The 18,528-nt window shown below is 37.7% G+C and overlaps 1 protein-coding gene across 2 annotated transcripts in view; it reads left to right on the top strand.

Annotated features, from left to right (window-relative positions):
- TUBGCP3 (tubulin gamma complex associated protein 3) overlaps positions 1 to 18,528 on the top strand; it is a 68,781-nt gene that overhangs the window by 1,575 nt on the left and 48,678 nt on the right. For both annotated transcript variants that reach the window (XM_042806094.1, XM_042806093.1), the window contains exons 2-5: positions 10,815 to 10,922; positions 12,761 to 12,828; positions 16,056 to 16,133; positions 16,763 to 16,980. In XM_042806094.1, the coding sequence (XP_042662028.1) occupies positions 10,815 to 10,922; positions 12,761 to 12,828; positions 16,056 to 16,133; positions 16,763 to 16,980 (472 nt within the window). The remainder of the gene's footprint in view (positions 1 to 10,814; positions 10,923 to 12,760; positions 12,829 to 16,055; positions 16,134 to 16,762; positions 16,981 to 18,528) is intronic.

The raw sequence follows: 18,528 nt of genomic DNA, 5'->3' as shown, positions 1-18,528 counted from the left end.
ATCCAGAGTGCCCTTGTCAGGCTTGAGGATTGAGCCCCTGTGAACCTCATGAGGTTCAACAAGGCCAAGTGCAAGGTCCTGCACGTGGGTCGGGGCAGTCCCCAGTATCGGTACCAACTGAGAGCAGCTTTGCACAGAAGGACTTGGGGATACTGGTAGATAAAAAATTGAACGTGAGCTGGCAGTGTGCACTTGCAGCCCAGAAAGCCAGTCGTATCCCGAGCTCCCTAAAAAGAAGCATGGCTGGCATGCCAAGGGAGCTGATTTTCCCTCTTTACTCTGCTTTTGTGAGACCCCATCTGCAGTACTGCATCCAGCTCTGGGGTCCTCAGCGCAGGAAAGACATGGGTCTGTTAGAGCAGGTCAAGAGGAGGGCCATGAAAATGGTCGGAGCTGGAGAACCTCTTCTGTGAAGAAATACTGAGAGAGTTGGGGTGGTTCAGCCTGGAGAAGAAAAGGCTCCAGGGAAACCTTATTGTGACATTTCAATATATAAAGGGGGCTTATAAGAATGACAGACTTCTTACCAAGGCCTGAAGCAGCAGGACAAGGGGTGATGGTTTTTAAACTAGAAGAGGGGTAGGTTTATATTGGACAGAAGGAAGAATTTTTTTACAGTTAGGGTGGTGAGGCACTGGCCCAGGGTGCCCAGAGAAGCTGTGGCTGCCCCCTCCCTGGAAGGGTTCAAGACCAGGTTGATCAGGGCTTTGAGCAACCTGGTCTGGTGGAAGGTGTCCCTGCCCATGGCAGGGGGGTTGGACTAGATGATCTTTACAGTAGCATCCACCCCAAACCATTCTAGGATACTGTGATTTTTCTGAGAATCTTGGAAGAGTTGGTAAGAAGTTGAAATCTCTGTCTTCACTGAAATGTTGAGTAGGGAGTCCTTGACAGAAGTATTCTGTTGATCTGTTGAACTCGATCCTTAAGGGTCTTTTTCAACCTAAATAATTCTGTGATTCTGTGATCAACAGCTGTTGTTTGCTGTGTTTTGTTTTGTTTTCCAAAATCTCTCTCCATTCCATTTTTAAGTCTTCTGCAAGGCCATAAATTTTCCATTTCCAGAATTGTCAATCTATAATAATTCTGTGACAGGAATTCCTGATGTGAGGTATTAGGATGTGACAAGTTTATCCTCTTCCCTAATCTACCCTAAATCAAAGGTAGCTTCTAAACTGCTTAATGCCTCTTGTGTTTTTATGTAACCACATATTTCTTTTAGCAACTGGTTTAACTGTATGTTAAAGGGTATTTCACATCAGCCTGCAATTCTAAGGTGCTGTTATAGCTCTACCTTTAAGGCCATTTTTTGCTTTTTTGCTAATACAGTTGGTATATGTTCTTATTTAAGAGCACTTTGAACTTTTTGCTACCAGCAATCTTAAATCATTGTGCTAGTTCTGTTTCCAAAAAGGAAAATTGAAAAAGAGATTGTCTTGCTTTATTGGAGTAGTGGAGGCCTCTGTGAGGACACTATTTCGGTATTGCCTAATTCCCTTTTCTTCATGACTCTTTTTCTTAGATTTGAAAGGGACTGCAATCTAAACTCAGTCTAAGCTTGTTTCTTGGTATCGAGTATCTTATCTAGGTCTGTGATACTTATAAAACTCAAACAGATTATGAGAATAGAAACAGGAACCTTGGCGTTTATCAGTCAAGGTGTGAGTATTGAAGAAAGGTGTCTCACTTATACCAACTTTGGATCTAGCCGCCTTTTTGAAGCCATAGTTTCTATACATCTCCATCTCTTCTGACTGGAATAAGTTTATTTGCAAGCACTATGTGTGAAAACATGCAAGAGAACTTTGATTTTTGTTATTTTAAAAATAAATGTTGAGCCTCTTCCTATACTAATGTAATTAAAATCTCTTGTGTGTGTGACTAATGAAAGGGGAAATTTTGCCCCAAATCATGGTAAGCTGCTGCGTGCAACCTGTAGCCCACTATGTCTGTTCAGCTGTTGGTTATCTGAGGACTTCTTTGAAGTAACAACTTCAAAAAAATAATGTGGGTTGTCTGCCATGTTTGCCATCACCCATATTTTTATGCATGTGACGGGTAGGAAACCCATCCTTACCCTGCTCTTTGTGTTATGAGGGACTCTAGCACTGAAGGCTCACCCTTCTAACGTAAGAATTCTCTCTTGGAACAGTCAACTGTAGTACATGTGTTAGTTTGTCATCAGCTCTGCTATTGATTTAAAGTGTATAGAGTCTGATAAAAAGTCTGTGAAAGAAATCTCAGTCGTGAAAGGTATGTATGGTGGTTGTTTCCCCCCCAACCCTAGTTTCTATGTCCAAGGAACAAATAAAGACAATAAGGGAGTTTTGTTAGTACCAGCATCCTGTGTTGAGGTAGATGCATGTATCCCCTAGGTGGTAAGGAAACCACCAGACAAGTTTTTTTAGCATCTTACTCTTTCCTTTCAGCACAGGATAAGTTTGAAGTATGGTATTTGTGTGTGGTTAGTGGTCTACATCCAGATTCTCCCTTTATGTACTGCTGAAGTTAGGCTGCTTTGCATATATACGTTCTCTTTTTTGAAGCAAACTTTACAAGTATAATCAGTTCAGTCTTTGGTAAGTGATTTATGATGTTCAGTTACTCCTATATAGTTTAGGGGGAAAAGCTTAGATGCTTAAGAGATCTTTAAATTTATTAGAGAAATTTCTAGTAAAAATTCGTAACAGGAAGCTGAAGCTAAGTACAAACAGCCATCTTTAGCCACTTGTGTAGTTAGCCTGCTGCGACTTTCTTGAAATCCTAGCTTTTGATACCTTCTTGGAATAGGTGCTCGAGTAAAATACAAGGTACTGAAGTAATTGGGTGAAATGTGATGGGTAAATAATAGAAAGGATTTGAGATTCGACGATCTAATGGTTCTTCCTGCCTGTACATTCCCTGAGTTTGTACTCCAGAATGTTTGTTCTACTTGGCTATGTTCCTGCTCAGCACTCGTGTTTTGTTATGTTTGTGAGGAAGCTCAGCTTCAGGAGGAGATGAAGGGTTTCATTTCTATAATGTCTGTATCACAGTAGTGCCCTTACAGCTAACGTGGGATGAGTGATCTTACTCTGCATCCTTGTCTACATCGTGCAATCCCATGCCTGAAATCTTCCATAAACCCAGAGGACAAGAGACTCCATCAAGGATTGTTTTGCTTCTGCCCATGATGGCCTTACGTGGCCTCCACCTTTCCATTTGTTAAAGATTCATGTTAACATGAATTTGTGCTGTGATGGAATGTGACTGCAGAGGCTCCCAGTGGTGGAGCTATCCTCTCTCTCTTCCCCCTTTTTTGAGGCCATCCAGTAAGAAATGGCTTGTTCCATTTCCAAAATCAGTCAGCTGCATAAGCCTAGTTACTGTTTTTTTGCAAACAGCTCTGCCTCTGAGAAAGTCATTACAAGGTCTGCTGAGTGATATGGAAGAACTCTATTGAAAATTAAACCCCCAAAATCTACCTCTTCTTGTTTTTTTTTTTTTGTTTTTTTTTTTTTTTTTTTGTTTTTTTTTTTTTTTGTTTTTTTTTTTTTTGTTTTTTTTTGTTTTTTTTTTTTTTTGGCAGAACTAAGGTTTGAAATCTCTCTGCTCCTGTGCTTTAGCCAGTTCTCCAGTAAGGGCTCAAAGCTAGCTTCGCGTGGCGCTCCGTGCCTGCAGTCACCCCCTGGGGTTAGCTGGGCATCTCTGCGCTTGGAGCCATTGCTGACCTCTTTCTTCCTCCTGTCCTCACAGCCTCTAAGAACTAGTGTACGAGTTCTGTATTATCAATCTTTCTGTGTTTATCCAAGCTATCCACCTCACATTTACACTAATACCTGGTCTTGCAGAGAGCTTACCTGTCTGTGCGGTAATTTCTATGATTTTTATTCCCCCTCTCCCCCTTATATGTTAACTCCAAAAGTTATACATGACTCTCTTTGGACAGTGAATTTAATCCTTCTGACAAAAAGCTTCTTGTTCTTGGCTATCTTTCATAAACCTCTTGGTAGTCTTTGTCAGAGACTTTGTAGAGTGCTGTACAAGCTTGTCAGTTGTAAGAACTTTTAGTGCCTCCAATGGAATCAAACGGTATTGCTGTAAATATTCAAGCTACACCTATTTGGTGTGGAAGTACTGCTGGAGGTGTTCATACTCTAGAAAGTAGTATTTCAGTCTTCGGAATTGAAGCACACTTCATTTTGCTACCTTAAGTCCATGCTATGGCCTTAATTTAATAATTTAATTTCTGTAATGTAAGCAGCAGTTTTGTTGTTGCTGTTTGGTTTGGGATTTTTTTGTTAGTGTGTGGTTTTTTTTGTTGTTGTTGTTTTTTTTTTTTGTTGTTGTTTTGTTTTTTAAGCTCTGAACGCTTGGAATAGATGTTAAAATTTCTTGGTGGGGAGAAAATATAGCATTCATTTGAAAGGTGATATGGAGGGGTTTTAATCAGTGCTAATAACAAGCAAATGCGAGTTGACAAATTAGGCAAAAATTCACAGTGAAGGAAATTTCTGAGAAGATTGTGTGACTGAGTTGCTGATAGTCCAGTGGGACATTCCTCAAATAAATGTTTACTGACAATACAAGACCCAGCACTATTACCAGAATTGAAGAATAGTTATGTTTCCTGTGCTGTGCTTCAAAGTTTATGGACAACTTCTAAGTAAGGAAAGACATGGGCGTGCGTATTGTTTTGAGTTTTATTGGGTTTGTTGGGTTTTCTCCTTTGTACGAGAGGAGTGTGGGGACTAGAAAGACAGCTAATTAAGAATAAACTTTAAATGCTTCAAATAAAAACTTGCATGAACAGAATATATTTATGTTTACATTTTATATATTTTTTTTTTTACTGTTATTTTTCCTTCTGAAAGAAATGAACTTACAATGGAGAGGCTTAAGATAGTTGACTAAAGCAGAAGACTAACGCAAAATTAAATGTTTTTCAGGAATACTTAAGAACTGGCCTGGTCCTAAAATTGCATTTCTCAAGCACAATGTTTTCTACAAGAACAAGCAGTTTTTCTTACAATATGTGTAGATTCTTTTCAAAAACGAAATGGTAACACTAATGGCATTCTAGACTAGTGTTTAGTTTATCAGTATATGATATCGTATTAATGCAATTGCCTTTTTTTTTTGCCTGGGTAATAATTCAGACTGTTGTAAAACTTCTGATATAGTTAAAACAGAGAAGATACAACAGCATTACTGTATTGATAAACACATTATCTGCTTATGACATATGCAAGAGGGTTCTCAAGTTCTACAGCTTTTCTTTCAAGCTTTGTTTTGCAACAGGAGCACATGAGGTGTTGAGCAAATACTTTGTAACAGGGGAAGAAGTTTGGGTTTTTTTCTTCAGCATGTGTTAGGTGGCAGCATCTGTATCTGAGTAGTTTGCAGTAATAGTTGTTAGCCCATCAGTGCCACCCCTAGAGCATTGAATGCAATGTAGAGTGTAATTGTTTTAAAATAATTTTGTTATCTGCATTTAAGCAAAACTGTTGTGTGGGATGACAGACATCTGACTGGAAGAAGAGATAGTGGAGAGAGTTTTCTAATCTTTAATTGCTTACTTTCTTGAAAGACTTCATTGTTTGGTTTAGATGAGCTTTTATTAGAATTGCCCTATAGTTTAGAAATTATGCTTACAGACAAATTAAAATAACCAAATGTCTTCTTTCCAGGAAACGAGGTTTCTCACAATCACGATATACCAAGGTTTGGAAACATGGTTTCAATTGCTACTTAGGTCTTCAGGACTTTGTTTTTTTCCCTCTGGAAACTTCAATAGATCTGTAGCTGATGTTTTTTAAAGAAATGTGTAAAATGGTAAAGTGAATTTCAGTTAACTTCCTAAAACTGTAGGTAATGTTAGAATCTTGTTTTTAGCAAGACTTGCTGAATTTCAGTATTTCCTCTGAAATACTGCTGGCTTGTAAGTCTGTTGGCCAACTGTCTCTTTGTCTCATGAACTTTTCCTTTAAATTTTGTTTGTCTGGTTTCTCCTTGCTTGCTTTATAACTAAATTCTTCCTGTGCATTGCTTCTATATTTTTTTTTCCTTGTCACGCTTGTGTTTTCTTCAGGTTTAAAATGCTGTTATCTGCCTTCTGAAGTAGTTCAGTTGTAATACTTCATTGTTTGTAGGAAAGCTTGAATGGCTGTGTGGAGTACAGATCTTTGAATTATTGATAGATTGCTCAAACGAGAGAGCTTTAAAAAGAAAAAAAAATTGTTTTTTTGGTGATTCACAAGTGCTGTTTCTTTTTTCAGCTGTATGACTGCTTACCAGTATCATGAATTGTGGATGCATGTGCATGTTACTTAAGGGATGTAATCTGAGGGGGAGTGGCTGTCTATCTGCATTGGCTGCTCTGGTCAAACATGTGGAAAACAAGTGATGATCAGTGGAGTTTTCCCCCCTTACCCCTCCAACAGCTGCAGTTTCATGCATCGGGTACCTCAAGCTTGCTGTTACATAACGGTCGTGCCATAATCAGCTTCTGATGAAGAAGGATGCTCGCCTATGGAGACAGCTATGTATTTTAAGCCCATCTGTTGTCATAATGGTTGCTCTTTGAGGAGGGAAGAAATTAAATGTGTCTGTTAGTTACAAACGATGTGAATCTTTATTTTACTGACAGATATCTGTATTAAGTTAGATTTAATCACTTTAGGTACTGAAATTATTTTACAGGCTCAAGGAACTCCCACAGCAGGGAGTTTTATTTGTAAAAGGGAAGCTAGACTTGGTATGAATAAAACATGAAAATCTGACTAAAATATAATATAAATACAGTCTTGCGATGATGCTATTGAATTGGCAGTGCAAATCTGTATGTGTAAAGAGCAGATAACTTTGTTCCATGTTGTTAGTAGTGTAACAGTTTTAATAATCAGAATTTTTTTGGTGGAATTGTAGTCTTTCACCTAGAGATCTTTCTCAGATGCCTTGTTAAGACACTATGGAAAAGACCACACTAAGTTTCTGTGCTTTAACTAGTCTCCCCATGGTTGATGTTGAAATAGAAGGTAATTCTAGAAGTTTGTATATATTTCTTAAGACTTCCACATTATAGGAAAAAACCCTGCTCCTTAGTAATGTATCTGTTATATTTGTTTATTGAATTGAGGGTTTATGTTTAAATATTCAAGGTTTCTGTCTAAAAACTTTCACATCTGTTTCTTTGTCTCTGTCTTGTCATCAGTATTCCTCTGTACCACAGAACTAGAAGCACAGGTAGTCCTTTAAAAGTTGTAATGTCAGGCAGATTGCAAAACACATAAATGAAGTCCATTATTTTCTTCTGTTATTTGGAGGTAAATCCCTGTTCTACTATAATCAGCAGAAAAAAACCCCACCTAAAGTTGTGTCAATGTATAACCGTCTTTGAGTCAATTCTGGAGAATTGAAATTCCAGAGTTCTTAGAGACTTTGTATACCTCTTTTCTGGATTTTGTAATTATCAGGTGACTAAAGATAGTAAACCGACTTGATTTCTCATTGTGTGGATCTTAGTTCACTCGAATTTATTCTAAACCCCCAAAACCACAGGGAACAACAGAGAGGAAACATAGCACTTAAATCTTTTTGAAACACTGATATGAAACATTTTGTTCAGAAACCAAATAATTAAAAAAAAAAAAATAACCACAGTAAGTACAGCATTGCTTACATGGGAAAACTACGTTGTCATTCAGTGTAAATAAATAAAATGTAATGCTCTGATTTTAAAAATTGTCTCCAAGCATTAAGCTTACTGATAACCACAGTATAAATCGTAGCATATACTGAAAAGTTAGCAGAAGCAGCTGAATGAATAATGCTTAGTTGTCCAGACACAGCAGAATTTTTTTTTTTTAAATCAGCTGCATATTTTCTTATTCAGCACTGCCATTAAGAAAAACATACTGTGATATACTGCAGGATCATAAATATATAGGAAACAAGTTCATTCAGAGAAGTTAAATATGTCTTTATTTCCTGTGGATTTGTGTTGCAGGTCAGTAAACCCCCTGCATTCCTCAGCTGCAATGCTGTCAGCTTGTACTTTCATTCCGTGTACCTCTCTTCAGAAATGACTCTTCCTTCATCCTCCAGCTCTCTCTATTCCTTCATGCTCACTCGTAGCAGGAGGCAGTACCTCGTATTGCTAATTCTGTGCAGGCAGATGAGAGGAAATACTTAACCACTGAGCTTTTGCTGCTGTCTCCCCCAGGGAGAGCTGTTTGGATGTTTGTTCTACCAGTCCCCGGTTTCTGTGAGACCTGTTTAACTTGATATTGCTGAGATGTCTACCAAATCTGTTTTTAAAAAAAAGTTAAATGTCAAACCCTAAGGGATAGGGTGGTGCAGGTGGACATGGAAGTTTAATTTCGGAGTGTAATTTTCCTTAGAAAATTGGAATAATACATCTAATGAATGAGGAGGAACTGTAGGGGGAAGATCTTGTGTCTTTGTGGTTGGGATGTGTGTGCCTGTGTGTGTGTGCATTTTTTTTTTTTTTAAGCCAACATCTATTTATGTTGGGTTTTTTAATTGTTTCTTTCTTTTTATATTTTTCTATAACTTGTATTGAACTAGTTAATTGGAGATCCATTGTCTCTTGCTTTTTAGTGACTGATCAGGGAGGAGGGGGTTTATTATTTAACCTAGATACATGTCATAACTGATAAAGTACTTTGGTATCAAGCCTTGTTCCTTCTCCTTGAGTTCATCCTAGGTGCTTGACCTGGAACTCCTTTTTCAGTTTTATTTTTAATTTGTAGCCCATGTTAAGTCACTATAACACCATGTCAAAAAATATGACTAAGAATTATTAGAAGAACCTAGCTCTTGCCTGACTGCTGCTATGTACACAGTTGAGTATGACAGACAGAGCATCATTTATTGTTTAAGATAACTTAACGCTAGTATTTGACTTTATCTGGCCTTGCAGAATACATTTGGAAATCTTAAGTTGTTCTGTAAGGACATGCATTATACTTAAGAATTACTCAGAAACATTTCCTCATACTTAACTCCTGCCACCTGGTTCATCAATTCAGTTTAAGCTATCAGTTGCTGAACTATTAAATTATTTTATATTTATATTTTCAAGTCCCTATTGCAAGTGAAAGGTTGCTTAATATAACAGTAGAACTGTTCTTTCTGGGAGGTATTTAAGTCATGCAGATTTGTGACCTTACAGTAGTCTGGATATTGGCATTTTCTTCCTGGAAAGTTGAATGATACCCTTGCTCCTTTTGTAAGCCAATATCGTCAAATACTGTTAAATATGAATATTTCTGTCTTGAGCAGACATTTTCCCAATTGTGTGAAGTACTGCTTTGTGAACTGGTGAATGTTTGCTCGTCTACAGTTGTATTCTAGTAGATTGGGACCAATGAGTGGCATTATATCATAAGACAGTAAAAAGTGGGCATACAAAAAGCACATTCTGATTTCAGATTTGTCCTTTCTATAAATTTAAGAGATTTTAATGCATTTAATCAATAATTGACTCCTAGTATCTCCCAGGTTATTCTTGTCAGTTGTAAATATTAGTTAATTTAAGAGATGATTCAATGCTTAAAATATTTCTTCTAGTGAACCTTTCTCCTATTCCATTTTTATGTTCCTTTTGGACGTATTTGTCCAGGCCAACATCCTTGCCTTTTCCTTGGCTGACCTATTGCCGCATTACTCTACAGTTTTCTCTGAAAGTTGATTGCTTTACTGACTAAATAAAACACATAGAGTCTGATGCATTTGCACACATAATTGTTATATACAAAACAGACTTAATATGCAGAATTGCTTAGATGGTTGTTTTTTTCTTTGAAGTCAGGAAGTGTAAGGATTCAAGTAGCTGACACAATGCATCTACACTTAATTCTTCTTATGTATCCTTCCCATCATGTATGTGGAGTAAAAATTTATCTGAGATTTTGTAAGGGCATTTGACACGTTTGTAGGATTGTTGTTTGGCTGATTTTCAGGTCAATAAATGAGAACATGACTGTGCTGTAGTCATGATCAGTACTGAGCTGGCCCTATCTCAGTGTTACCAGACTGGTAATCTTCCCAGAAAGCAGAGATACTTGCACTGAAACAGTACTGTTCAGCAACAATATTAAAAATAGAATTATTGCATGAGGAAGAAGCAGGTCAGTGGCTTGTGACCACTACATCAGTATCTACATTATGCATTGGGATATGATGCAGATATTGCTGAGGTAGCTTTGAAACCGAAGTGGTGAAACCATGTAAACTGTTTTAAACACAAAACAAAATCAAACCTAAAACCAACGTGCAAACTGGTAAAGCCACTGTTGTGGATATCTTAGTAAAGATTCCCATGGGTAGGATAATCCAGCTGGGGTGTGTGGTGAGAAAGAGTGCCTGCTGAACATGGCTCTGTTGTTCTTGTGTGATCAGAATTGTGTGACTTTGTGCGAAGTCCCACGGCATTTCAGTCTGTGGGGAAGGGCAGAGCCAGCTGAGGTGTGCTAATGCTCTCTAATAACTGGGTAGGCCTAAGTGTTTCTTGCATCAGCACAGAATAGGAAAGGCTTATTTATAAATTTAAGTGCTGTTATTTTGCAGAATGTATACAGATGAGTGTGTTTGAAGTATAGCATTGATAATATGCTCATGATTAACCTGGACTTTTCTGCCCTCTGGTTAGCAGTGTGTCATAAGGATTATGTTATAACACCTGACCTAAGCCAGGTACATTTATGCCAGATTCAGCCATAGCAATGTAATCTCATGTCTAATTTATAAAAAAATTTTCATAGAACTTTAACACTCTGCTTAACTGAAAGAGTTTTCCTTTTTTCTTTCAGCTGATGCAGCCCAACAGTTTCAGTATGCAGTGAGAGTTATTGGAAGTAACTTTGCTCCCACTGTTGAACGGGATGAATTTCTCGTAGCAGAGAAAATCAAGAAAGAACGTAAGTGCATCTTTGTTTCTTCTCCGAAACAGGAATGGAGGTGCTTCAGAAAGTTATTTGATCAGTTTATTCTTCTGAAAACGGGACGACTCTGCCTCACAGATAGTTACCTAATCTGATATTAATGTTCACCCCCTGAAAATCTCGTAATGGAAATTCCGCTAATTCCCTAGTTAGTATTCCTGAGTGGCTGTCAGTATTCACAGCTCAGATTTTTCTGAATGTTCAGCTTAGACTTCTCTTGCTGCCATTTACTTTGTATCTTAGCCACCATGAAAATAAAGAACAATTAATATTGCACTCCTTTCACTTTAGTAGTACTCAGACTTTGTGAATTTGTAGTTCTTTTTAGAAGATGGATACTTTTGTGACGTTATGCTTTGGCACAATTAACTTCATGAGCAGCTGTGTGAAACTTGATGAGTGAGCATCCTGGGAATTGGTAGAATTGTTTATGTGATTTACCTGGTATTTCTTGTCTTCATTTTCTCTACAAGTTTTCTGCAACCGCTTTCTCAAACCCAAAACATTAGACTGTGACAGTGTAAGTTATGTTGCAGTTACATTCCATCGTGCTCTGTGCTGCTCTGAAGTCAAGTGTTGCACTGCGTGAATCCAGTGGGGCTGTGATGCATTCTTCTTGAAAAGCCAGATACTGCTTTCAGCAGATTATCTGCTCTACAGTAGAACGTCCAGGGACAAATACTTGAGGTGTGCTAATGAAATTAAATCTTCATATTTGAGCTTTGAATATTCAGTCAGGGAGTTTGAATTAGGGTAAGAGAAGTTAGTGGTTGTAACTGTTTTAAAGTACATGTGTGTTTTTTGCTAAGGCAGAGCTTCTGTGACTTGCTGATAGGAAAATAAGCCCATGAAAATTTCTCTAAATGCAACTCCAAAGCACTGGAATCTACAGTATACACTTTCTGCATGATCAATTTCTACATGCTTTGCCTGGTACTAGGCAGCACAGCATATATTCTTTGGGCCTATTGCCAGGAGTTTTGAAGAGGGTTTTCTCCCTCATCTTCCTTCTCCCCAACTTTAGCTTATAGGCTCATGTTAGTGGTCAGGTAACAAGTGACTAACTTCTAACTTTATACTTATTTTGGAGTTACTGTGCAGGAAGTGACACATTTGTCAAAGTGTACTTAGCAGTGGTTTTTGATGCTAATTAAGATTTCTAACATTTAACAGCAATTTTTTTATTATTAAGGTTTCTTCAGATGGTTTTGCTTTATCTTTTTTTTTTTTCCTTAAACCTGACTCTTTCTGATGTAACATGCCTTTTCTGAAGATATCTTAAAGCTTGAAGATGTTTTTCCTCTGAGCAAAGGCTTCTGTTATGTAACTGGCTGTGACTGAGACCATTAATATAGAAAAGTTGTGTGGCCTTGGAATTCTGCTTGACTTTGAGCAAGTGGCACTACTAGTTTTATTTCTTGCTTTTATTGCATAAAATAGGAACAATTCACTTAGTTTTGTGAAAGGCTTTATAGCATTCTTTAACCTGTATCAGCTATTTCAGTTATGTTTTAATTCCCCAAACCTACAGAATGTCAGACTGGACTTTAAAAGGGCACTTACTTAGAAGGTGTGTATTTTAATTGCTCTAAGCAAAACAGATACACATTGCATCACTCCTGATGTAAGAATTTTCAGGGCTGGAATGCAGGTAATATGAAAGCAGGCAAAACTGCATGAGTAAATAGAGTGAAACAGTTAAACATCATTAGGCTTTCTTAGGTACATTTTCCAGTTTACCACAAATACATAATTTCAGACATGACTATTATATTTTGTTCAAATTTTTAATCTAGATTTCTTTTTTTTAATAGTTGTGCGACAAAGAAGGGAAGCAGATGCTGCTCTGTTTTCAGAACTCTACAGAAAACTCAGTTCACAGGTAATGTAATAAATGTATAGAAAGTAAAGAAACTGAAAGCACACATATGCATCCTTCTGATGTTACAGAGTTGTTTTGGAGAGTGCTCAGGTCATTAATATTTTTAACAGGATGGTTGAATACTGGAACAGGTTGCCCATGAAAGTTGTGGATTCTCCATCCTTGGAAACAGTCAAAACCTGACTGGAAACAGTCACGGGTAACCTGCTCTAGATGACCCTGCTTTGAGCAGAGGGGTTGGACTAGATGATCTTCAGAGGTGTCTTCCAACCTCAAGCATTTTGTAATCTTTGTGAAAAAGTTTGCAAGTTACTTTTTTTTCTGTTGTTGTTTTTTACTATGAGCTGTTTGCTATTAATTAGAAATTAATTTGGATTTAATTGTATATCAGAAGAGAATAAAGGGTACCTTTTTAGTTTGAGTCCAGTTACACAAAGGGGCACTGCATATGAAGGAAGGAACTCTGTAAAAATAGAAGTGTTCGTTTAATATGTAAAACTGATGAATTTTCTCGTTGTCATTTATTTTACAGCAATGCCTAGGTTTCAAACAGACTTAGTGCTTCTGAATGTTTAAGTGCTCCAAGTCTTTAATGTTGAAGGTTAGGCATTTGCTGTCTTGGATGATGTTGCTAACACCAGTGTTAATCAAAGAATACTGCATGTTGATATTCTGACAAAAGATGTTAGTGTATAGAACGTGTATATGCAGGAAGATGGAGCAGGTGAAAGGGAGGGAAGATGCAAGAATAGGTAGATGAAAAATGATTGCTGCTAATCTGTTCTGGATTTTCCATAAAATTGAATATTTAGCAAAGTAGAGTACGATGGGCAGTAATAAAATAAGATTCCTAGTTATCATACGAAGCTGGTTTTGACAACAAAAAATAGTTGAAAATTATGTTTCCTATATAACAGAAAATTTGTCTTGATTTTGCTCTTTGTATTTAGGAGAAACGTTTTTCTTTGTTCTGCTTTTTACTAATTAATTTATGTAAAGATAATTGCTGAGTTTTACAGGATAATGGTAAGATTTTAAGATTACAAGAAAGTGATTCTGTGGAGAGTGTGACCAGTCAAAACTTGGTTCTGCCCATCCCCTCATCCATACTTAACTTACCCATTAGTTTGTTAGTGCTTGGAGCTAAAGTTACTGTGCAACTCTTCCTGTTTGCCTTATGCTATGGGTTTGTGAATTATTTGCACTGGTTTCAGCTTTCTCTTGCCTGCGTTACACTGTGTGATCTTGCTCTTCTAATACATATTTTCTGTAGTGTGTCTCTGTAGTTTACGTACTATGTTGCCATACCACTGCATTTGGCAAGCAACATGGCTGCAAAGCATTATGGCTGTAAACTCTGAAACAAAATGCCTTGTCTGTGTTCATATCAGTTGAGTTATTCTTCCAAATGTAATACAAGCTAACATCAGCCATCTCCTCATATTTTGCTGCCTGCACAAACGTTTGAAGTTCTTTTAACCTTCTGTCTCTTTTTCTGTGCTAGCATCTAATGTACATGAAATGGTATCATCTGAATACTGCCTTCTTTAAAATTCACCCTACCAATTACTATTCAGTCTGCTGTTAGGTTTGGTATTAATGATGGACAGTAATTTATTTTCCTCATGAGTTTAGGGAAGGGCACAGAAGGAATATGCATTTTTCTGAATCAATGAGGCTTTTTTTTCGTTCAGCAATTCTCTTGAAAGCAACTAAGAGAAAAAAAGCTTGTGTGAATCTGTTTTAACTTCATTTCATCCCTTACTCTAAAGAGAAAAGGAGGTCAGTGCTTCTTTTAGTGGCAGCTCGCCAGCTGAGCAGACTGTGCTTCTTGAGGAACTTCTACTGTCCAGGATAGAATAAGTCTAAGTGGTGATGTTGCTGCTCCTTCACCAGTTGTTAATGAGTTGCTGGATTTGTCATTTGCAACACGTGCAGTAACTCTAATTTTTGCTTGTTAAGATCAAAGCAGGAGATAGTCTTCTGCTCCACATAATGATATAAAATGTCTCTTCCTACTCTTCTATAACAATATAGAGCTTTGGTAGGTTTGGTTGGCAGGCTCTGTACTGAAGAAAGAAATGTTCTGTGGCCAAACTTCCTACACTGTGTAAAATATACACACAAAATGCAGAATTTGCAGAGAAACAGGAAAAATAGAAAAAAGTAAGAATGAAAATGTGTTTAAAAAATGGGATTTCAAAGTGACCTTGAAAGTGCTTTTTGCAATATTGGTAGCACTGAATTCCATTGCTTCCTAAGGGGTGGAATCTCTGTCGAATCTTGGTATGACTAAAGCTTCCTTTATATTCAACATTGCTTAGTATTCCAGACCATAGTGTGATGAATATTGTGAGGGGACTTGTAGGAGTTTCTTAGACTTACTCTACTACTTAATCTCCATTATAAGGTTCTATGTCCCTGATCAATTCAGATGCGATCATTAGTGTCACAAACCTACAGAGTAATTTTTCCAGAAACATATGTGTATCTAAAACATTTTGATATTTGCTATAACTCTTATCTTCAGAGCGTTCTTTTTGTAGCTTGAGCTTTAGCATTGTTTTGTCTTGTGCTGGTAAGCTTTCTGCTGAGATCTAAAGCTGCTGAGAGTGTTATTCTAGCAGTCTGTATGTATCTGTCTGTTTGCTAGAGATTATATTGCATATTCCTCAAGTTTCATGTTAACAGTGTCTGTTAAGCTGTGAGAATTTTGGTAGCTCTCTTAAATGGCGTTTAAAGTAACAGAAACTGAAACCCTCAAACTTTTGAAGCCTCCCTATAAAGGACAATGAAGGGGAAAGTGAAGAAAAGGGTTCTTTGCTAAAAATTGTACCAGGAGTTTTCCTTTTTCACCTTTAGGTCAGAGTAGCATCTGCATCTTGAGATGTTTTAAATGGTGAGAGTGTGGGAATGTTGGTAAAAGTTTACACAGAGTTGAACCTATTTCTTAGTAGCTATGAATTTTAAATTGAGTGTACTTGCTGATCTCAGAGCAGGTGAGAGTTAATGATTTGAACACAGTGGAAAAAATAAATCAAATTACCAATACAGAGGCTGCACCGTACATTCCTAGTTTACTCAAGAATGTGGCTCTGAGTTGGTCTTGTTTGTGTGGAAAATTGATTTATACATGTACATGTTAGTAGGCTGGATAATTTAAAAAAAAAACATTATCAAGAGTTGAAACAAACTAATTTCTCTTTGTCTTATCATTTTTTTTAAAGGGCATTTTGAAAAACAAATGGTCAATACTCTACCTCTTGCTTAGTCTTAGTGAAGATCCACGTAAGCAGTCTAACAAGGTAGGTGAGGAGACCTTTGTTACTTTGGAGAAACAGTAAATGTGTGTCACTTAATTTAGATGTCATTAAGAATCACTGTCCAGACTTAGCCAACACCTCAGGTTGTGTTTGTAGTGTTTGTGTATGAGGCTGAAAAGAATAACAAACTTGACAAAAGAATCTGCAGGTTTTTTCTGTTATTTTTTTAATATTAAATAAATGTAAATATATGAGCTGTTCAATATTTGTAGCTGAATTTGTGACTTTATTAAATGGGTGGGATTTTGTTTGCTTTCTGCTTGGTAGTGTAATGTCTGATCACATGCTAATGAATTTGAAATAGAGTAGGGAAAGCAAAATTCCTCCTTTGGTTGCAGCTCTGCTAGCGCCAAAGTGCTTTTTGCATCTATTGCTAATGACAATTTGCAGGCAAAAATAAGCTATATTGCTAAAAGTACTTCTGCTCACTGTAAGGGACTTGCTTTTTTTGTCATTATAATTGTAACAACAGGTATTTCTTGCATAAAAATGGTCTTCAGTTACTTTTTGCATTCTTGAATATTACACTCCTGTTAACTAAAGACATGACTTAAAGCAACTCAGAAATGTTTTCTTTTTATTCTGCCCTTTTCAAATCCTTTCCTTTTCAGGTATCAAGTTATGCCACGCTTTTTGCTCAAGCATTGCCACGGGATGCTCACTCAACCCCTTATTACTATGCCAGGCCTCAGAGCCTTCCACTGAATTACCAAGATCGCAGTGCTCAGTCTGCCCAGAGTTCTGGCAGCATGGGGAGCAGTGGGATCAGCAGCATCAGCCTGTATGCCCTGAATGGACCAACACCAACTCCACAGTCACTCCTTCCAGGGTAAATTAAACTGGTTTGCCTTACAAATAGGTTTGGAGAAGAGTAGAGATGATCTGCTTGTCTTTTTTTTTTTTTTTTTTATTATTATTCTTTTTCTTTTCCCCATCCTCCCTATTTGTATGCCATTGGAAATACCACTGTAGGTGCACAGAAACTGAGTTTTAGCTGAACAGTTCTGAATATCAAGTGCTATCATAAGACTATATGAAGCCACAAATGGCTGGCCAAGTGTATCCATTCTTAATCTTAGCTATCTGCTCAACAGCTGATATTTTACTGGATCCGCTCCTTTGGATTCTAGTGTCAAGTCCTTTTCCAAATTTTGTCTCAGTTTTCTGAAACCCTTTGAAATAGTCTTTATCTTTCTTCTGTAAACACCTTGGTCTTAAGCTCAGTTAAGTTCCTTTTACAAAGCATTCCTCAGCCAGTGTCAAATTAGTAGACTTAACGTCCTCCATTTTTGAATGGGTGACCTTTCTTGCACAAAATTCCTTTTAAGCATGTTTGCAGCAGGTTGGCTGTTGTACTAGAGCAGTCTTCCATCTTGAGTGGACTGGGTTTATTTTGGAGAAAACGCCAAGTTTACAAGAGTTGATTAAGAATTTACCTATTAAAAAAAGACAATATTAAAACACGTACTGTTCAGCAGTGGTTTAATTGTGTGTTCATACCAAGGTGAATCTATGTTTGGAACCAAAACATTTCAATACTGAATAGTTCAGTTTTTGATGAGTAAAAGCTGGTAATAATAAGCCATCAAATGATTACCCAAGTATTTCTGTGTTAGCTTATTTAACACAGTCAAATAACATGCTCAAAATCTGAGCCCCTCTTGTGCCATTGTATATCATGTTGTATTACCCCCGCAGCTCTACGAAGCCTGGCAGAGATGTGCTGTACAGAGTCTGTGTCATGTAGGGGCAGCTTTGGTTGCAGTGGTCATGAGATGGTGCTGTTCAGGATTGTAAAAGGAAGAAGCAGGGCAAAAGGATCCCATCCTTGGACTTCAGGAGCGGAGATGTGGGCCTCTTCTGGGATCTGCTTGGAAGAATCCCATGAGAGACTGCCCTGGAGAAAAGAGGAGTTCAGAAGAGAATAGAATAGAATAGTTCATTTTGAAGTGACTTACAACAGTTATCTAGTCCAGCTGCCCGACCTGAGAGCTGGTTGATATTTGAGGATCACTTCCTTCAAGCTCAAAAATGGTTCACGCTGACAAGCAGGAAGTCAACCAAAGGTGGGAAAAGGCCTCTGTGGATGAACAAGTTGCTCCTGACAAAATTCAGATGTAAAAAAAGTGTACAACAGATGGAAGCAGGGGCAGGTGCGGGGGGGCATCCAGGGTACCTGAGGGGCACAGACACTGAGTGTTCAGGGAAAGCCCAAACTCACCTAGAGTTGAATCCATCAAGGGGCATGAAGAGCAACAAGAAAGAATTCTGCAAGTACATAAACAGTAAACGAAGGCTAGAGAAAACATGGGCCTGCTGCTCAAGGGGAAGGGACTGTGGTGACAGAAGGTGTTGAAAAGGCTGAGGTACTTGGTGC

This window comes from Tyto alba, unplaced genomic scaffold (genome assembly GCF_018691265.1).
Source record: "Tyto alba isolate M040663 unplaced genomic scaffold, T.alba_DEE_v4.0 Super-Scaffold_45, whole genome shotgun sequence".
NCBI lineage: Eukaryota > Metazoa > Chordata > Aves > Strigiformes > Tytonidae > Tyto > Tyto alba.
This window is presented reverse-complemented; position numbering and strand designations above follow the sequence as displayed.